The following is a 16,784-nucleotide window of genomic DNA, read 5'->3' on the forward strand; positions in this document are numbered from 1 at the left end:
CGGTTGAGCGTCCGACTTCAGCTCATCATGATCTCACAGTTGGTGGGTGAAGTGCTGCATCAGGCTCTGAGCTGACCGCTTGCTCAGAGCCTGCAGCCTGCTTCAGGTTGTGTGTCTCCTTCTCTCTCTGCCCCTCCCCTGCTCATGCTTTGTCTCACTCTGTTTCTCAAAAATAAATAAATGTAAAAAAAAAAAGACTGTTGCTAGCAATGCCTGTCTTGCTGACTGTTAAATCATAATCACTTTGTAGAGTACTTGACACAATATATTTCCAGTATACATTTGTTGATGAAAGGAATCAAACTATTTGTTCTAGAATGTGAGAACATTCTAGGCTTTGGGATATAGCAATATTTAGAGGATAAGTAACATTGGTTATCAGATAATTATTTAGTTTTGTAACACTTTTTGTTTTAAAAAACAAGTAGGTAAATACTTGAGGCGTCCGTGTCGATCATCTTACTTGAAATGTCCACGGCAGCACCAGCATGCTAAGTCAACTTGTTTTATATTAAGATGTGGCCCAAACAATCAGGACAGGTTATGCAAATTTGTAGAGGTCAGTACCTAGAACTGCAGTGAAGAATGGAGTTGAAGAAGCCAAGAATAATATCAAAATGTTATGGAGAAAAACAAAAAAAAGAATCCCAACCTGTTGTAATTAGGGATCTGGCAAGTGGGCGAATGGTGGTTAACAGGAAATTCAGAGGCAAGGTTCTCAGGTATTCAGCTTTGATATTGACCACCATGCACCTGTGAGGAAGACTTGTGACCCAGAGACCTTACTCCTTGTGGAGGGACACAGGCAGGCAGGGCACTTAAAGAGTTGCAGAAGGAAACTTAGGAAGAAGGTAGAGACCAAGTAGAGACCTCCTTGCCACTTTTGTCTTTATAAATCACTACTAATTACTTTAACTTAACTCCTTGTTATACATGTGGTCTGCAGACCAGAAACATCTACCTTACCTGGGAGACACATGGGTTCAAATAGATACCTACTGAATCAGAATCTGTATTTTAATAAAATCTCTGGGTAATTTTTGTGCACATTGTAGTTAGAGAAGTATTATGCTAATCTCTTGAGGTGACCAGACACTGGGGATACCCTGCAGAGAAGCCTTGGACACAGGCCGTAATCACCATATGTGCAAAATAGGAGCCTGTGGTTTATGGCAGAGTCCTTGGGATGTGAGAGTCTGAATGCCTGCCTGGAAAGAGTTTGGCGCACTGAGAAGTGTGGCCTCTGGAATGGAATTGCAGTCACTGGTCCGTGGGTAATCCTAGGAGTACCTACCCGATGATGCATTTATAACAGATGAACTACACAGGGGAGCTGGATCTCTCCTGGTTCCAAGGACAGGAAAACAGCGACCTTGTAGCCAAGAAACTTCCTAATGCCTTCAGTAGGGGACTAGTACCTTGCCAGCTGGTACATTATTAGAACATGGGAACAGAAAGTGCAGATTATTTCTATAGCATCTTGACTTGATTCTCTCATAAGAAAATAGGCTCAGGTCACCTGCGTGGCTTAGTCGGTTAAGCGTCTGACTTCAGCTCAAGTCATGATCTCGCAGTCCATAGGTTTGAGCCCTGCATCAGGCTCTGTGTTGACAGCTCAGAGCCTGGAGCCTGCTTCAGATTCTGTCTCCCTCTCTTTCTGCCCCTCCCCTACTCGTGCTCTGTCTCTCTCACTCTCAAAAATGAATAAATGTTAAAAAAAAAGATTTTTTTTAAATAAAAAAAAGAAAAACAAAAAAGAAAATAGGCTCACAAGAAAAACAAACAAACAATCAAACAAATGCCCCCAAGAGCAGCAGGTAAAAATTCAGTTTTCCTGAGTAGGACAGAAATATCACGCAGGAAGATTTAATTTCAAGAGTCAGAGGGTTGTGTTAGAGTTACTTAAATTTCTTCTACATTGACAGTAGAGGCGAATGTTTAGCATCAATGTTACTATCAGTGCCATTTAATATTTAATAATCACTTACATCTTCAAAATTATAAAACTATGAATTCATGATGAACATTGTTTTCACTATATTTTTAAAGCTTGTCTGGTAATTTGGGGTTTCATATTGTTTGGCTTCTGGAGCAGAAGCAAATATTTTCATCAGTCATCATTAATATGAAAAAGAAAATAAAAAATTCCTATTTTTAGAAGTGCAAGTTATCAGATGACTTGTCTGCAAAAGATAATTTCTCATATTTGTAGCTGGAATCTTTGAATATACATTGGAAAGTTTACTTTGAGCACATCTGAAAAATGATCCTAAATTTCTCATGGACTAGTTCAAATTTTCTTTTCAAATGGTAGCCTGTGATGTGCTTGGCTGGCTGAGTCAGTAGAGCAAGCGACTCTTGATCTCAGGGCTGTAGGTTCAAGCCCCATGTTGTATGTAGAGATTACTTAAAAGTAAAATCTTAAAAAATGGTAGCTTGTTATTCTATGTGATTGTTAATATTCTAGATATAAGTTTTCTAAGGTTTACTTGGCTAGTTAACAGACTACATTTAACTCATAAAAGAGGTTCTCAGGAAATAGACTATGCATGCCAATGTGATGTAACAATAGATGATCACAGTTTCCTCATATACGCCTCAATTTCCTCAGCTATAAAATGGGAATCATGGTTTAATGGTGAATGATCTGAGTCAGTCTGCATTCTCAAGTCTGAGTTTCTGCTCCTTCCAGCTGCTTAGTCAGTTTCTCCAAGGCCACAGTCCCAAAAGGATAGGAAATTCCTCTGGCAGAATTGTGTCAAGGTCACATCATGTCTTGGCACTAGTTTACTTCAGGAGATGTATATCTCAAAAAACAGACAAGAAGGGGCGTCTGGGTGGCTCAGTTTGTTAAGCTTCCAACTCTTGATTTCAGCTTAGGTCATGATCTTAGGGTTTGTGGCTTCAAGCCCCACGTCAGGCTCTGCACTGACAGGGTGGAGCCCACTCAGGACTCTCTTTCTGCCCTTCCCCTACTCATGTAGGCACACTCATCTCTCTCTCTCTCTCTCTCAAAAAAATAAACTTAAAAAAAAAGGACAAGAAGAGATGTCTTTATTGGAGAAAACCTAAGAATGTTGAACATATCTATTGACCCACAAATTTGCAATAGATCACCTAACCACATGGAAGGATTTGGGGGTAAGGATGGGGCCTAGTGGATAAACAGAAAGCTTTCCTTGCTCCATTGTTATCATAATTATGACAGCAACTTTATCTAGCAACCCCACACAGATATTAACAAACTTGAGTCACTTAAAATGTAAAACTTAAGTATAATCTCATAGAAATGGACATTAGAAATGAAAAAAAAATTACATATGATTAATATAATTATGCGTTTAATTTGATATCTTTTAAATAGTTAAGCATATGGATGAGTATACTCTTTCTGTATTTAATCCAACTCTCTTGGAACAATTTTGTGCAGAGGAACCTAAGGGAAAACTCTGTGCTTTATCTTAGAAACACCAGTAGTTTGGGACAGATTTAAAGCATTTAGTGTAAGCAAAACCTGAGTGATTAAATTGAGTAATTTTTTTTTTCTCCTAATTCCCAGCGGTCAATATGTTGTGGTGAACTTAGATCTTTTCTGTGTTGTTTTTATGTACAGGAAATTGCTTTGCTAGAAATAAAGCTTTTCCTCAAACTGTGGTTAAAGATAATAATTTAAAGGGATGCTTCTCTATTATTTCATTTTCAAGGCTTATGATATTATAAATCTGTTGCTTATTTTAATAGCATGATTCTATATATATTTGGGAGATATACTTTACTATAGATTTTGCCAAATGTTATGTTAATTGCTTGTTTTTTTATTTTTACGTTGAAGGCCATAAGTTTAACAATATAAAAAGATTTAAGTATGAATTCAGAAGTTCCTAGATTTTGACATGTATGTGCAAGTGTTTTTGAAAATTTTCCTGGAAAAGTTGAAGATGTATCTATATGAAACAAAAAGAAAAAATGTCATTACATAAACTAATTTCAGGTGACCGGGCATTATTTTACAGTTGTCTTACCTCTGTCAGATTTAAGTCTTCTAACCATGTTTGTTCTATCAATTCCAGCCTTAAGGTCAATATATTTGATGAAAAAAGTGGTCCAAAGATATAAGTTAAGTAGTTCTGCCTTTCTCTATCATCTCTTGCTATAAATCTCCTTTTAGCAGGTGCTCTATGTACTCAGAATAATGAATCTTAGAAAGCAAGAGGCCATAGATATCCACAGCCCAATCTTATACCCATTATACAAATACAAATGCCCCTTTATAGTATCTGTTACAAATGGTAATTTGGCTTCTTTTGAACACTTTCAAGAGTGACTATTATTATTGTGGAATATATCTTTGGACTAAACTTAATTCTGTATTTTTGTGATGTTTACTACAGTCCTAAACTCACCATCTGCATCTTTAGAGAAGCCTAACACTTTATCCATTTAATGTCCATCCAAATGGATGAACACTGCTGTCATTCTCCCAGTTGTTTTTGTTTGTTTGTTTGTTTGTTTGTTTTTCTCTGCTAATAGTCCAAGCCCTTCGACATTTTTCTCTTGAATGGTTTTTAAACCTTTTATTGTTTCCCTTCTTGTCCTTTCCTGGTTTCTCCCCAAATTTTTGGTTACTTTTTGTAAACAGTGAGGACTTTAAATATATAGACTTTTTCAATTATTGTCTGAACTTAGAAGGGAAGGTGTTCCTAGGACCTAAACCTTTCAACCTGTAATTTATCACATTTATATTAATGCAATCCAAGTTTAATGGATGTCTTACTTAGGAGTGCTTTTATTTTACATTGTAATGATTTTTCAATCAAAAAATATTAAAGTGTTTTTCATATAAAATACAATTAGGCAAGTGCTCTTTCATACTGTGTTAATGCAATTTACTTATCTGAATGTAAAATCAAGGCTTTATATTTTATCACTGCTGATGTTCATTTTGTTAGTTTTGTTCTATGATCTCTCTTTAAAAATGTCTTTTAAAATTTGTATTCTATTTTCTATTAGCGACCTCTCCCAGACTCCAGCCACCTACCTTCTGGTGACTAATGAATGGGACAGTGTTAAGTTATATCCTAGAAGATCTCTCTCCAGGCCTATATAAATTATATATGTAGATGATGATAAAATAATTAATACTGCTTGAGTGCAGAATTTCAAAGACTTGTAAATCCACCAACCTGTAAGTTTGGTTTCTCTAAGTTGCCTATGTGGCTGGCATAGGAAAATTTATGAAATACCTTGCCAAAATAAAGAATTGTAAGATCAGTATCATTTAACTTATGTACCATGTCTAGTATCAAAACAGGAAATATTTATTTTAGTATTATTTAGTCTTACTAAACTCATGCTAGTTTCTTTTTCTCCTTGTTGTTTTTTTTTTTTTAGAGGGGGAGGGGCAGAGGGAAAGAGAGAGAATCTTAAGCAGGCTCCACATTCAGGGCTCAATCTCACAACCACAACATCATCACCTGAGCTGAAATCAAGAGTCAGATGCTTAGTCGACTGAGCCACCTAGACACCCCAACTCATGATAGTTTCTAAAGAAGATTCCTATGATTAAGTAAGATTAGGCTGTATACAAAAACATTTTATAAGTGTTACAAATACAAATGCATTATAAGAGATTATTAAGGGTTGAAGAAAGATCTGTTTAATAATAGTCTGTTCTAAAATTTTTATTGAACACATTAAACATTCTGGTAAGTTGTTAGAATCTTTAACAACTCCCAGAAAAAGAACTAGTAAAGAATAAATTTCAATAAATATGTATGCAGTTAATGCATGAGTGAATGCCTGTAGTTGATTGTGATGGGCCTTGGGAGCCCATGTGGAACTGCATGCGGCCAATCTGACTGTGAGGATGACTGCAAGGATTGTGGTGTGGGATGGGTTCTTTTGAGTGTACTTGAGAAATAGCAAAGAGAAAATGACAAGCTCAGACCTGTTAACTCTCAACTTAAATCACTACCTGAGAATCAGAGAGGTTCCATATAGCCCTAAACTAAGATCTTATTTCTGGAAACTGCAGGGTTGATATTGCTGAAAATCTGTATTACAATGCTCACTGAATTCAGTCTCAGCAGATTTGTCATATGAAAGGGAAGGCATTAACTGATCAAGAATGGGACTCTGAATCTTGGGATGGGTACGTGTGTTGTTGAATGCTGATGACACTGACACTCTTGAGCCTCCAGATCACTTTGAGACTCCCATCCCATTAGAAGTAGCTTTCCTTCCAGTATCTTAGACTAGCCTTCTGCTTGATAATCTTATGATAACCTTATCTGGGGTGAACATGTGGAAGGAGGATGCCAAAACTTCCTATAAGTGTAACTAAGATCAAATCTCATCATGTTCCAAGAGGGATGGGTACATAAAAATTACCCGGGAAGAAATAGCTTACACGTGAAAGAATTCCAAGTCTTTGCAAATATGTTGACTGAAACCTAAGGAATGAATGGGAAAGGAGTCTGTGGATGTTAGACCAAGGCAAATGAAATAAAAACCCAAATCTAGCTGAATTCATTGATAAGGGTATATTTGCTGGAGATTCAGGGTTGGGGAGGTAATTAAATTTTTCTTTTAATATTTTTATTGAAATATAGTTGACATATAACATTGTATAACTTTAAGGTGTAAAACATTGACTTGTTACATGCAATATGATACTCACATTGTGTTAGGTAACATATCTATTACATCACATGATAGCATTTATTTTTTGTCATGGGAGCAATTAAGGAGATTCTGTTTTTAAATGGACTAGCTGGTGCAGTAGGAGATGGTTCTGAAGGATTATGTGGTTCGTTGGCTTAAAGTTAGACTCCATGACAGTAGCCTATAGTTAACGAAGCTGACATGCTACTTCAGTATGATATGGAGGAAGGAAACCAAAGACTTAGAGATTTAGTAATGTTGGACTGGGGGGCGCCTGGGTGGCTCAGTCGGTTGAGCGTCTGACTTTAGTTCAGGTCATGATCTCACATCTCATGAGTTTGAGCCCCACGTCGGGTTCTGTGCTGATAGCTCGGAGCCTGGAGCCTGCTTCAGATTCTGTGTCTCCCTCTCTCGCTGCTCCTAACCCACTCGCATTCTATCTCTGTCTCTCCCAAAAATAAATAAACATTAAAAAAAAAAGAAGAAGAAACGTTGGACTGGATTTATTGTGTGCAACTATGCTTCATGAGAAGGTCTGAAAGACATTGCCCTCAGTGAGGCATTGAAAAATATATTAGTGAGGGAACACCTACATTCTTGAAAAACTTTGCGGTTACTTGCCTTTCACGGTCATGCATGATGCAGGGCAGGAATTTTTAATCTAGTACTATTGACATTTTGGAGAGGATAATTCTTTGTTTTGAGGGACTTTTCTGTGAATTGCAGGATGAACTGATCTCTACCCTCCAGATGCCAGCATTACCCTCCCCTGAATCATGACAATCAAAAATGCCTCCAGATATTGTGGATTGTTCCCTAGAGGGAACAAAATTAATCCTGGTTGAGAAGCACTATTTTATAGGGTGATATCTGTATTAGTTTACCATTGCTGCTATAACAAATTGTCAGAGATTTAGTAATTTAAAACAACATAAATTTATTCTACTATATTTCTGGAAGTCAGAAGTCTGAAATAAGTCTCACAGGGCTAAACCCAGGATGTTGGCAGGGCTGCTTCCTTTTTCCAGAAGAAAATCTGCTTCTTGTCTCTTTCAGCTTCTAGAGACAGCTCATGGTCCCTTTCTTTATATTCAACGCACAGTGTAGTAGCTCTTTCCTCTGACCTCCTGTCTATGTCTTAAAAAGACCCTTATGATTACATTGGACCTACCCAGACAATCCAGGATAATCTGTCCATCTCAAGATCCTTAACTATATCTACAAGGTCTATTTTACTATGTAATGTAATATATTCACAGATTTCTGATATTAAGATGTGGACATCTTTGCAGGGAGGAAGGGAAGACATTATGCAACCTAGCACACTACTGTTAAAATGGGTACCCTGATCTCAGTGGGCATTATAGGATCTCAGAGTAGCAGGATCCTGTGGCAGCATTTAGTTGCCAAAGACAGGTAGAAACATCTATTTTAAAGGGCAGCAGAGACCCACAGGCCATCAGAATACCTTCGCCCCTGGAGATCTTTGGAGGTAGTAATTGATTATCATGTCCCTAGCAAAATAAATGGGCAGACTAGGAGAATATCACTTGGTCTGTGTAACTGAAAAAGCTCTAGGTCTGGTAGCCATAAACCTGACTCAAGTCTCCACAATGGTGAGCCATGGCTTCTCACTCCATTTCCAGACCTATGTCAATTCACAGATCCAGAGTTCCTTGATTAAAGGGGAGGCCAAGTCCCCTTGAGGAAGAAATAAGGTTCTTTTCCACCACTGGTGAAAGTACCCATCAGAAATCTCCCTCTACTCCCTCTTCAAAAGGGTGTGGAACATTTACATACACCACATTTGTGTAATTTTGACCCATTTACAAAGTGACAGGCTGCTAGTGTTGAGTGGGGACCAGAAAAAGAGAAGGCTCCACAGCAAGTTCAGGGTGCAGTTTAAATTTCCCTGCCACAAAGAGCTCATGATGTAGCAGATCCAATAATGATACTTCAAGTGTCCATGGCAAAGAGGATTGCTGAATGGAACTTTTAGCAAGCGGACCTCTAGGTTTTGGACTATATATGTGTTCCATCTTCTAAAAATAATTACGCTCCTTTTAAGAAACATCTCTGGTTTGCTATGGGACGTTGCTAGAGACTGAATTCTAGCCATAGGTATCATGTCTACAGGCAGCCTGAGCTTCCCAGCATGAAATGGGCATTGTCTGACTCAGCCAGAAGGTTGGGCATAGGCAGCAGTAATCTCTCAGGAAATACAAATGCTATAAAAGAGATCAAGTTTGGGCAGATTCGGGAAGTTCTGGAAGGTAAAGTGATTTGCAGGAGCAGGTATTTTGGGCTCCATTGATGCAAACCATGCAGTGATTATGACTAGGTGTTTTTTTTTTAATACCCAGAAAATACTTAGAAAATATCACAGCTACTTCTAAGGACAAATTACTGAATTTTCCTGAAGTTACTATTGAGTAGGCCTTATTTCCAGATTGTGCACTGAAATGATTAAGAGTCACATTAATTTGGATTCAAAGTTTAACTTTGCTATTTATTCATACTGAATGTTGAGCGATTTACATAACCATTCTGAGCTGCCTCAATTTCCTCATCTGTAAAATGTGGTATTACCACTACCTCAAAGGATTATTAAGATTAAATAAAATAATTTGTATAAAGTAAATATAGCAGCACAAAACTGTTAGTTTCCTTCTTTTCTTTATCCCATCCCCCCCTCCAGTAACTTAAGAAAAAAGGGATTAATTGCCTTGTGCTTTAATATGTTGAACACAAAACCAATTCATTTGAATTAGGTCAAGCAAAAGTTCAGTCATTTGGCTACTAGTATCCATCCATAATGGAAGTATTATGGTGTGTATTTTTTCCTAGAGGCCATTAGACCGTAGGCCATTTGGATGTCTTTAGAAGAAAGAATGATGATCTTGAATTGCATAGAAAATTTCATACTTTCTCATTCTATACGCTTTATTCTTTACCTTTTTCAGAGAAAGTGCTTCTGCAACAAGAAAACTTTTAAACTATGTCCTGATGATATTTCGCTGCATTGGAACAAAAAACTGACAAACTCCCAAAAATATTTACACTATGAAAAAGTGATGGGGCAGGGTATGGACTACAAAAGAAACAAACAATCTCAAAGAGTAAGATATGTTCCCAAATTAGAAACTGAATTTAAACAGTGAATGGTTAAAGATTTTAGAAAGCTATGGCAAAACCAAAGATTTTAAAAATTTCTTTATGTATGCTAGAGCTATTTACTTTTTGGTTTCATGTACATCATATGTATTATATAGCAGTAGGCACTTTTGCTTTCCTTAGCCATTTTATTCATGTACTATAAAAGCATATTTTGACCCTCTGGATGTCTATTCAGAAATAATGTAACTGATATTTCATACTCATATGATTTTTTTCATATGGTCGCAGACTTTTAAGGTTCAATTATCCAAGTTATTGAAGGGGCAGACTTGGACAGTACATCTTGAGAGTAAATAATCCAAACTTTACTGGGTAATATGGGATTAAAAATAAACTGAGGGGTGCCTGGGTAGCTCAGTTGATTAAGCATCCAACTCTTGATTTCAACTTAAGTCATGATCTCCTGGTTCATGAGATAGAGCCCCAGGTCAGGCTCTGTGCTGGCAGCATGGAGGCTGCTTGGGATTCTCTCTCTCCCTCTCTCTCTGTTGCTACCCCACTCAGCTGTCACTCTCTCTCAAAATAAATGAATAAACGTTGAAAAAAAACTGAAATAAGAGCCAGGCAACAAAATAATTTTTTTCTAGAACCAAGAATTATTATTTTTTGAATGAGTTATTTAAATTATTGAAACTCACTAAGCCTCAGTTTCCCCATCTCTTTACAAGAAGAGAGTTAATGGGGCACCTGGGTGGCTCAGTCGGTTGAGCATCTGACTTTGGCTCAGGTCATGATCTAACAGTTTGTGGGTTCAAGCTCTGTATTGGGCTCTGTGCTGACAGCTCAGAGCCTGGAGCCTATTTCAGATTCTGTGTCTCCCTCTCTCTGTCTCTGTCCCTCCCCTACTCATTCTGTTTCTCAAAAAAATGAATAAACATTAAAAAAGTAAAAAAATAAATAAAATAAGAGAGAGCTGAGAATGGGAGAAGAGCAGAGCGTCTAAGCAGTACACCCAGCCTCCTCTTCTCGCCACACCTCACTCTCGCAGCCCACCCGCCCTGCTGCCTGCTCGCAGCCCAGAACAGCTTCCATCATGGCCACCTCTGCGAGTCCCCACATGAACAAAGGCATCAAGCAGGTGTACATGTCCCTGCCTCAGGGCGAGAAAGTCCAAGCTATGTACATTTGGATTGATGGTGCTGGAGAAGGCCTGTGCTGCAAGACCTGGACCTTGGAAAGTGAACCCAAGTATATAGAAGAGTTGCCTCAGTGGAATTTTGATGGCTTTAGTACTTTTCAGTTTGAAGGCTCCAACACTGACATGTATCTTGTTCCTGCTGCCATATTTCGGGACCCTTTCTGCAAGGACCCCAAACAGCTGGTGTTCTGTGAAGTCTTCAAGTACAACCGAAAGCCTGCAGAGACCAATTTAAGGCATACCTGTAAACAGATATTGGACATGGTGAGCAATCAGCACACCTGGTTTGGAATGGAGCAGGAATATACTCTCATGGGCACAGGTGGGCCCCCTTTTGGTTGGTCTTCCAACGGCTTCCCTGGGCCCCAAGGTCCATACACTACTGTGGCATGGGACATTGTGGAGGCTCACTACCAGGCCTGCTTGTACACCAACATCAAGATTGGTGGGACAAATGCTGAGGTCATGCCTGTCCAATGGGATTCAAGATAGGACACTGTGAAGGAACCGACGTGGGAGATCATCTCTGGATGGCCTGTTTCATCTTGCATCGTGTATGTGAAGACTTTGGAGTGATAGGAACCTTCGATCCTAAGCGCATTCCTGGGAATTGCAATGGTGCCGGCTGCCACACCGACTTCAGCACCAAGGCCATGAGAGAGGAGAATGGTCTGAAGTACATTGAGGAGTCCATCGAGAAACTGAGCAAGCGGCACCAGTACCACATCTAAGCCTATGATCCCAAGGGGGGCCTGGATAATGCCCAGCGCCTAACGGGATTCCACAAAACCTCCAACATTAATGACTTTTCTGCCAGCGTGGCGAACCGAGGTGCTAGCATCCACATTCCCTGGACTGTCGGCCAGGAGAAAGGTTACTTTGAAGACCATCGCCCCTCTGCCAACTGTGACCTCTTTTTGGTGACAGGAGCCCTCATCCGCATGTGTCTTCTCGTTGAAACTGGCGATGAACACTTCCAGTACAAAAACTTAGTGGACTAGACTTGCAGCCATCAAACCCCTAATTCTCCATCCTGCCTCCGTGTTTGCCCCTCTCTTGACTGTCCTAATAGCTGTAACTCAAAGGTCAGAATATCAAGGTCTTTTTTTATTCCTCATGCCCAGTTAACATCTCTTGCTTTCTTTTGACCAGGATAGAAGGGTCAAGTTCTTAATCTTTTTACATCCCCCCCTTTTTTCCGTTACTGAAGCTGTCTAGTACATTAGTGGGGAGGAGGTGGGGAGACATAACCACTGTTTCCTTTTAATCAGGTGTGTTTGTCCAATAGGCGTAGCTATCTGGACAGAGCATAGTATTTGTGAAGGGAGGGGGAGAGCTTTTTCTTTGAGGTAGCTGAGTTCTGGGGTGGGGGGATGGGTTACTTACTCTGGGATTAGGTTAGGATTTCCTCTCTTGGTGGATTTTCTCTCTTAGAAATAAGAGTTGGCTGGTCAACTTGAGCATGTTCCTGATGGGTTATTGGGATTATTTTAAGTTGGCACTAGCATGTCGTTAAAGCAGGCCTTTTGATATATTAAACATTTTTTAAAAGTAAAGTAAAATAAAACAAAATAAAATAAAATAAGAGAGTTAATGCTGTTTTACACAACCAATATACTCTTAAGTCTGTGATTATGTTAGGTTTTTCAAAGTGACTATGTTCATATATCTGAATATGACTGTCTTATTTACAGTTCCTTTTTAAATTTCTCCCGTCTCATAGAACAACTTCTTTCCATTCTTCATTTTCATTGAATATGGACATAATCACATCTTAGAGTAATTCAAATTATCAGCATAAGAAATGAACTACAGTATTACTTGCCCTCACTTTTTTCTTCATGACTTCCATAGGACTGAGAGGTCTGTTAGTGATTTAGTTAAAAAGGCCTTCCAAGATCTTTCTGGGCTACACAGTATATTAGAAAGAAACACTTAGGCCATAAGGATCCCTTGAAAGCCTTGTAGCGGTAAAGTGTGTTAATTTTTGCACAAGATGTTTACATTGGTGTTTGCTATTGGTTTGCTATTGGTTTTTTTTATACAATAGAGGATTCTCAAAATTTGAGTTGTTTCAAATAATATGTTAAATTTTTAAAGGCCTAAGTCCTGCCCCAGATTTACTAGGATTGGGGAGAGTGTTGAGGGAGGGGAGACAGCTCTATTTTTAACAGGCTCCCTAGAAGATTCTCAGGCATCAGATTTACCTATTGCTCTAAACCAGTATTTATGGCATAAATATTGGCACATTGTCTCACTTCATTAGAGATATCATATGATATATTCTTTAAAAACTAGGGCTCCTTTGAGAGTGAAAGAGTGTTCTCTTCAATAATTATGTCAGTATGAAAGGCATAAAACAGGATTTCTGGGACAAAGCAGGACCAACACTTAACATAGACCCTATCTTTGTAGGACCACCAAAAATCTACCTTCAAATCTCACTATGTCGCTTATTGTCCTTATTTAGCTATTTTTTAATGTTACACTTTACATATATTATTAACTCATCATATATTAGTAATATTTTTGTTTTAAACGTTTTGCTTCACACAATTAAGAAATTTAAAAATTGGCAAATATCTTGTATTTATCCACATATTTACCATTTCCAGTGTTCTTTGTTTCCATATGTAGACCCAGGTTTCCTTCTGGTGACCTTTTCTTTCTACTGAAAATCATCATGCAGATATGCTAGCAATCAATCTCTTGGCTGCTGGTTGTCTGAATACTTTGTCTTTATTCTTGAAGGACAATTTTGCTGGATAGAGAATTTTTAGCTGGAAGGACAATTTTGCTGGATAGAGAATTTTTAGCTTGACAAGTTTTTTACTGCTCTTTCAAAATGTCATTCCATTGATTTCTAATTACATTTTCTGATGAAAAGGCTATGATGATCTTTGCTCCTATGTGCAAATAAAACAAAAAGTCTTCTCTCATCAAGTTGCTTTTAAGAGTTTCTCTTTTTCATTGGTTTTCAGCAGTTTGATTAGGATATGCTTTGGTATGGCTATCTTTTAATTTATCTGGCTTAGGATTTTGACAGGTTTATTGGTTCCATTAAATTTAGAATATTTTTCAAATATACTTTCTGCTTTCCCCTTCTGTCTTAAACACCAATTTATGTATTTTAAACATCTTGATATTTTTATCAGGTTTCTGAAGTACTTGTAATTTTTTTTTTCCATTTATTTTTCTCTGTGATTCAATTTGGCTATTTGATACTGCTGTGTCTTCCATGATCAATTTGGAGGTAGTCTCCAGTCAGCTATTAATTCCATCCATTAAGTTCTTCACTTCTGATACTGTGGTTTTTAATCCAAAGAAGTTCACTTTGGCTTTTTAATATACCTTTCATTTCCCCTTCATTATATTCATGTTTTCCTTTAAATCTTTAGCTTGTTTGTAATCTCTCTTTTGAAGTCCATCCTGAAAACAAACAACCTCATTAAAAAATGGCCAGAGACCTTAACGAACACTTCACCGAAGTCATATGTGATCATCAGGGAAGTGCAACTTGAAACAACAATGAGATACTTATTACACACCCATTAGAATGGCCAACAACCTCATGCAAACCCTTTGCAGACTTCTGGATGTCTTTCTCCAATGCTTAGATATCCCAACCACCTCCATTCTCTCCCGCATACATCTCTGCCTCCTCAACTCAAAAAGCCTGCTCTCTCTGCTCAGCTGCATCCTTTGCCTACTTTTCCTATGCAATGATCTAGCAAGTGCCTCCTGGCAGAAAGCCAGTTCACTTCACATTTCCTTTTCTGGGTATTCTGTCCTGTGTTTTCTGCTGTTAAATGTCTGAACGTGTTTGTTTCACATACATTGTTCAGGTTTTAAGGCAAGGTGATTTTAGTAACTCTGTCATGGCTGAAAATGGGAATAAATGATGCTTTATCTTGCATTTTTAAACCATCATCAAATCTAAATTTTTGGGTTTGTCTCCATTGTTTTGTCATCAGACTAAAGTTGATTAAGAATTCTAATCATGGGGCCACCTGGGTGGCTCAGTCCCTTAAGCATCAGACTTCTACTGAGGTCATGATCTCGCTGTTTGTGAGTTCAAGCCCTGTGTTGGGCTCTGTGCTGACAGTTCAGCCTGCTTTGGATTCTGTCTCTCTCTCTCTCTCTCTCTCTCTCTCTGCCCCTCCCCTATTCTCTCTCTCTCTCCCCCCTCTCTCTCTCAAGAATAAATAAACATTAAAAAAATTAAAAAAAAGAATTCTCATCATATTCTTCTCTTTTGTGTCCGTAATTGAACCCTTATTTATGTGACATATAAAAGTTTCAGGAATGAAGAAAATTCTGGCCATTTTCACCCAGTATCACAATAGTCATAACAGGGTTTTTTTTTAATTTTCATTTCACTCCCTTCATTATGTAGAGGTCTTCAACCTCAGATTTGTGAATGAAAAAGAAAAAAAATGACTGTGGTTTATAATAATGACATTATATTCTTATTTTACAATTGAAATTAAAAGTCTTTTCTATTCAAAGTATTTCTATTTATTTTGTTACTGAATCTCCCATTGAAATCTCATGTATGTCTGTTTCTTTTTTATTTATAAGTCAAAATTAAATACAGGTGTCTATTGTTTGTTTATAATCAAATATAAATACAAAATATTGTATTTGAAATATATGCCTTTATATGAAACACGAAAAGTTCATTTTAAAACAACTTTATTTTTTTTAAATTCTTTTTAATGTTTATTTTTATTTTTGAGAGACAGAGAGTGAGAGAGACAGACCTCGAGAGGGGAAGGGCCAGAGAGACAGGGAGACACAGAATCTGAAACAGGCTCCAGGCTCTGAGCTGTCAGCACAGAGCCCGATGCGGGGCCTGAACTCACGATCTGCAAGATCATGACCTGAGCCGAAGTCGGACGCTTAACCGACTGAGCCGCTCAGGCGCCCCTTAAAACTCCTTTAAAAAGGGGATGCCTGGGCGGCTCGGTCGGTTAAGCGTCCAACTTAGGCCCAGGTCATGATCTCACCAAGACTGGTGAGTTTGAGCCCCGCATCAGGCTCTATGCTGACAGCTCAGAGCTTGGAGCCTGCTTCAGATTCTGTGTCTCCATCTCTGTCTGCCCCTCCCCTACTCTCACTCTCTCTCTCAAATAAATAAATAAATAAATAAATAAATATTTAAAAAATGTTTGAACTCCTTTAAAATGTAACTAAAGATAGTTTGAAAGGCTGGCTTCTTTCCGTAGAATCCCAGAAGGGGTACAATTGTTTTTGCTTTCGTTTAGTTTGAGAATACATTTTTCCATGAGGCAATTTACTTTACATTTTTAGACATTAGTACTGGTCAATAATTGTCTAATGCAGCATGGAAAGTATTCTTCCTCACAAGATGGGGGAGGATGGTTCAGTCAATAAAGGATCATTCTTTGGGGATTTGTCTTGCTGATACAGCAGAAGCTGGGTCTAAACGCACAGGTACATCAATTTGTGCCATAATGCACACAGACTTGAACATTCCCTTCTTTATTTATTAATCAGGTCAAGATGATGGGCGAGAATTCTCTCTTGCATATCCAAGAGTCCATACTAGAAAATTAAGTGAATAAAAAAATTACGAGAAGTTATGTCAGCAATCTTGCTTCTGAGACAGCAAGTAACTGAAGGCAGCTTCAACTTTGATGACTACAGGTTTTGGAAATCAAAATACTGGATGCAAAGTAAATGATTATCCTATCACACCCTGCCTTAATTATAAAAAAGAAGAATATTTCATAATAGTTTATCCAATAGTTAATATTAAAAGTAAAGTGTCACAGGCATAGAT

General features: G+C 38.1%; 2 protein-coding genes across 5 annotated transcripts in view; both read left to right on the forward strand.

Annotated features, from left to right (window-relative positions):
• RALYL (RALY RNA binding protein like) overlaps positions 1 to 16,784 on the forward strand; it is a 704,928-nt gene that overhangs the window by 356,749 nt on the left and 331,395 nt on the right. The window lies entirely within an intron of this gene.
• Positions 10,854 to 11,979, forward strand: LOC122211249 (glutamine synthetase-like). The gene is given in 2 exon segments (XM_042924385.1): positions 10,854 to 11,456; positions 11,459 to 11,979. Coding segments are annotated over 2 exon segments (1,104 nt in total). The 5' UTR covers positions 10,854 to 10,873.

Source organism: Panthera leo, chromosome F2 (assembly GCF_018350215.1).
Source record: "Panthera leo isolate Ple1 chromosome F2, P.leo_Ple1_pat1.1, whole genome shotgun sequence".
Classification (NCBI taxonomy): domain Eukaryota; kingdom Metazoa; phylum Chordata; class Mammalia; order Carnivora; family Felidae; genus Panthera; species Panthera leo.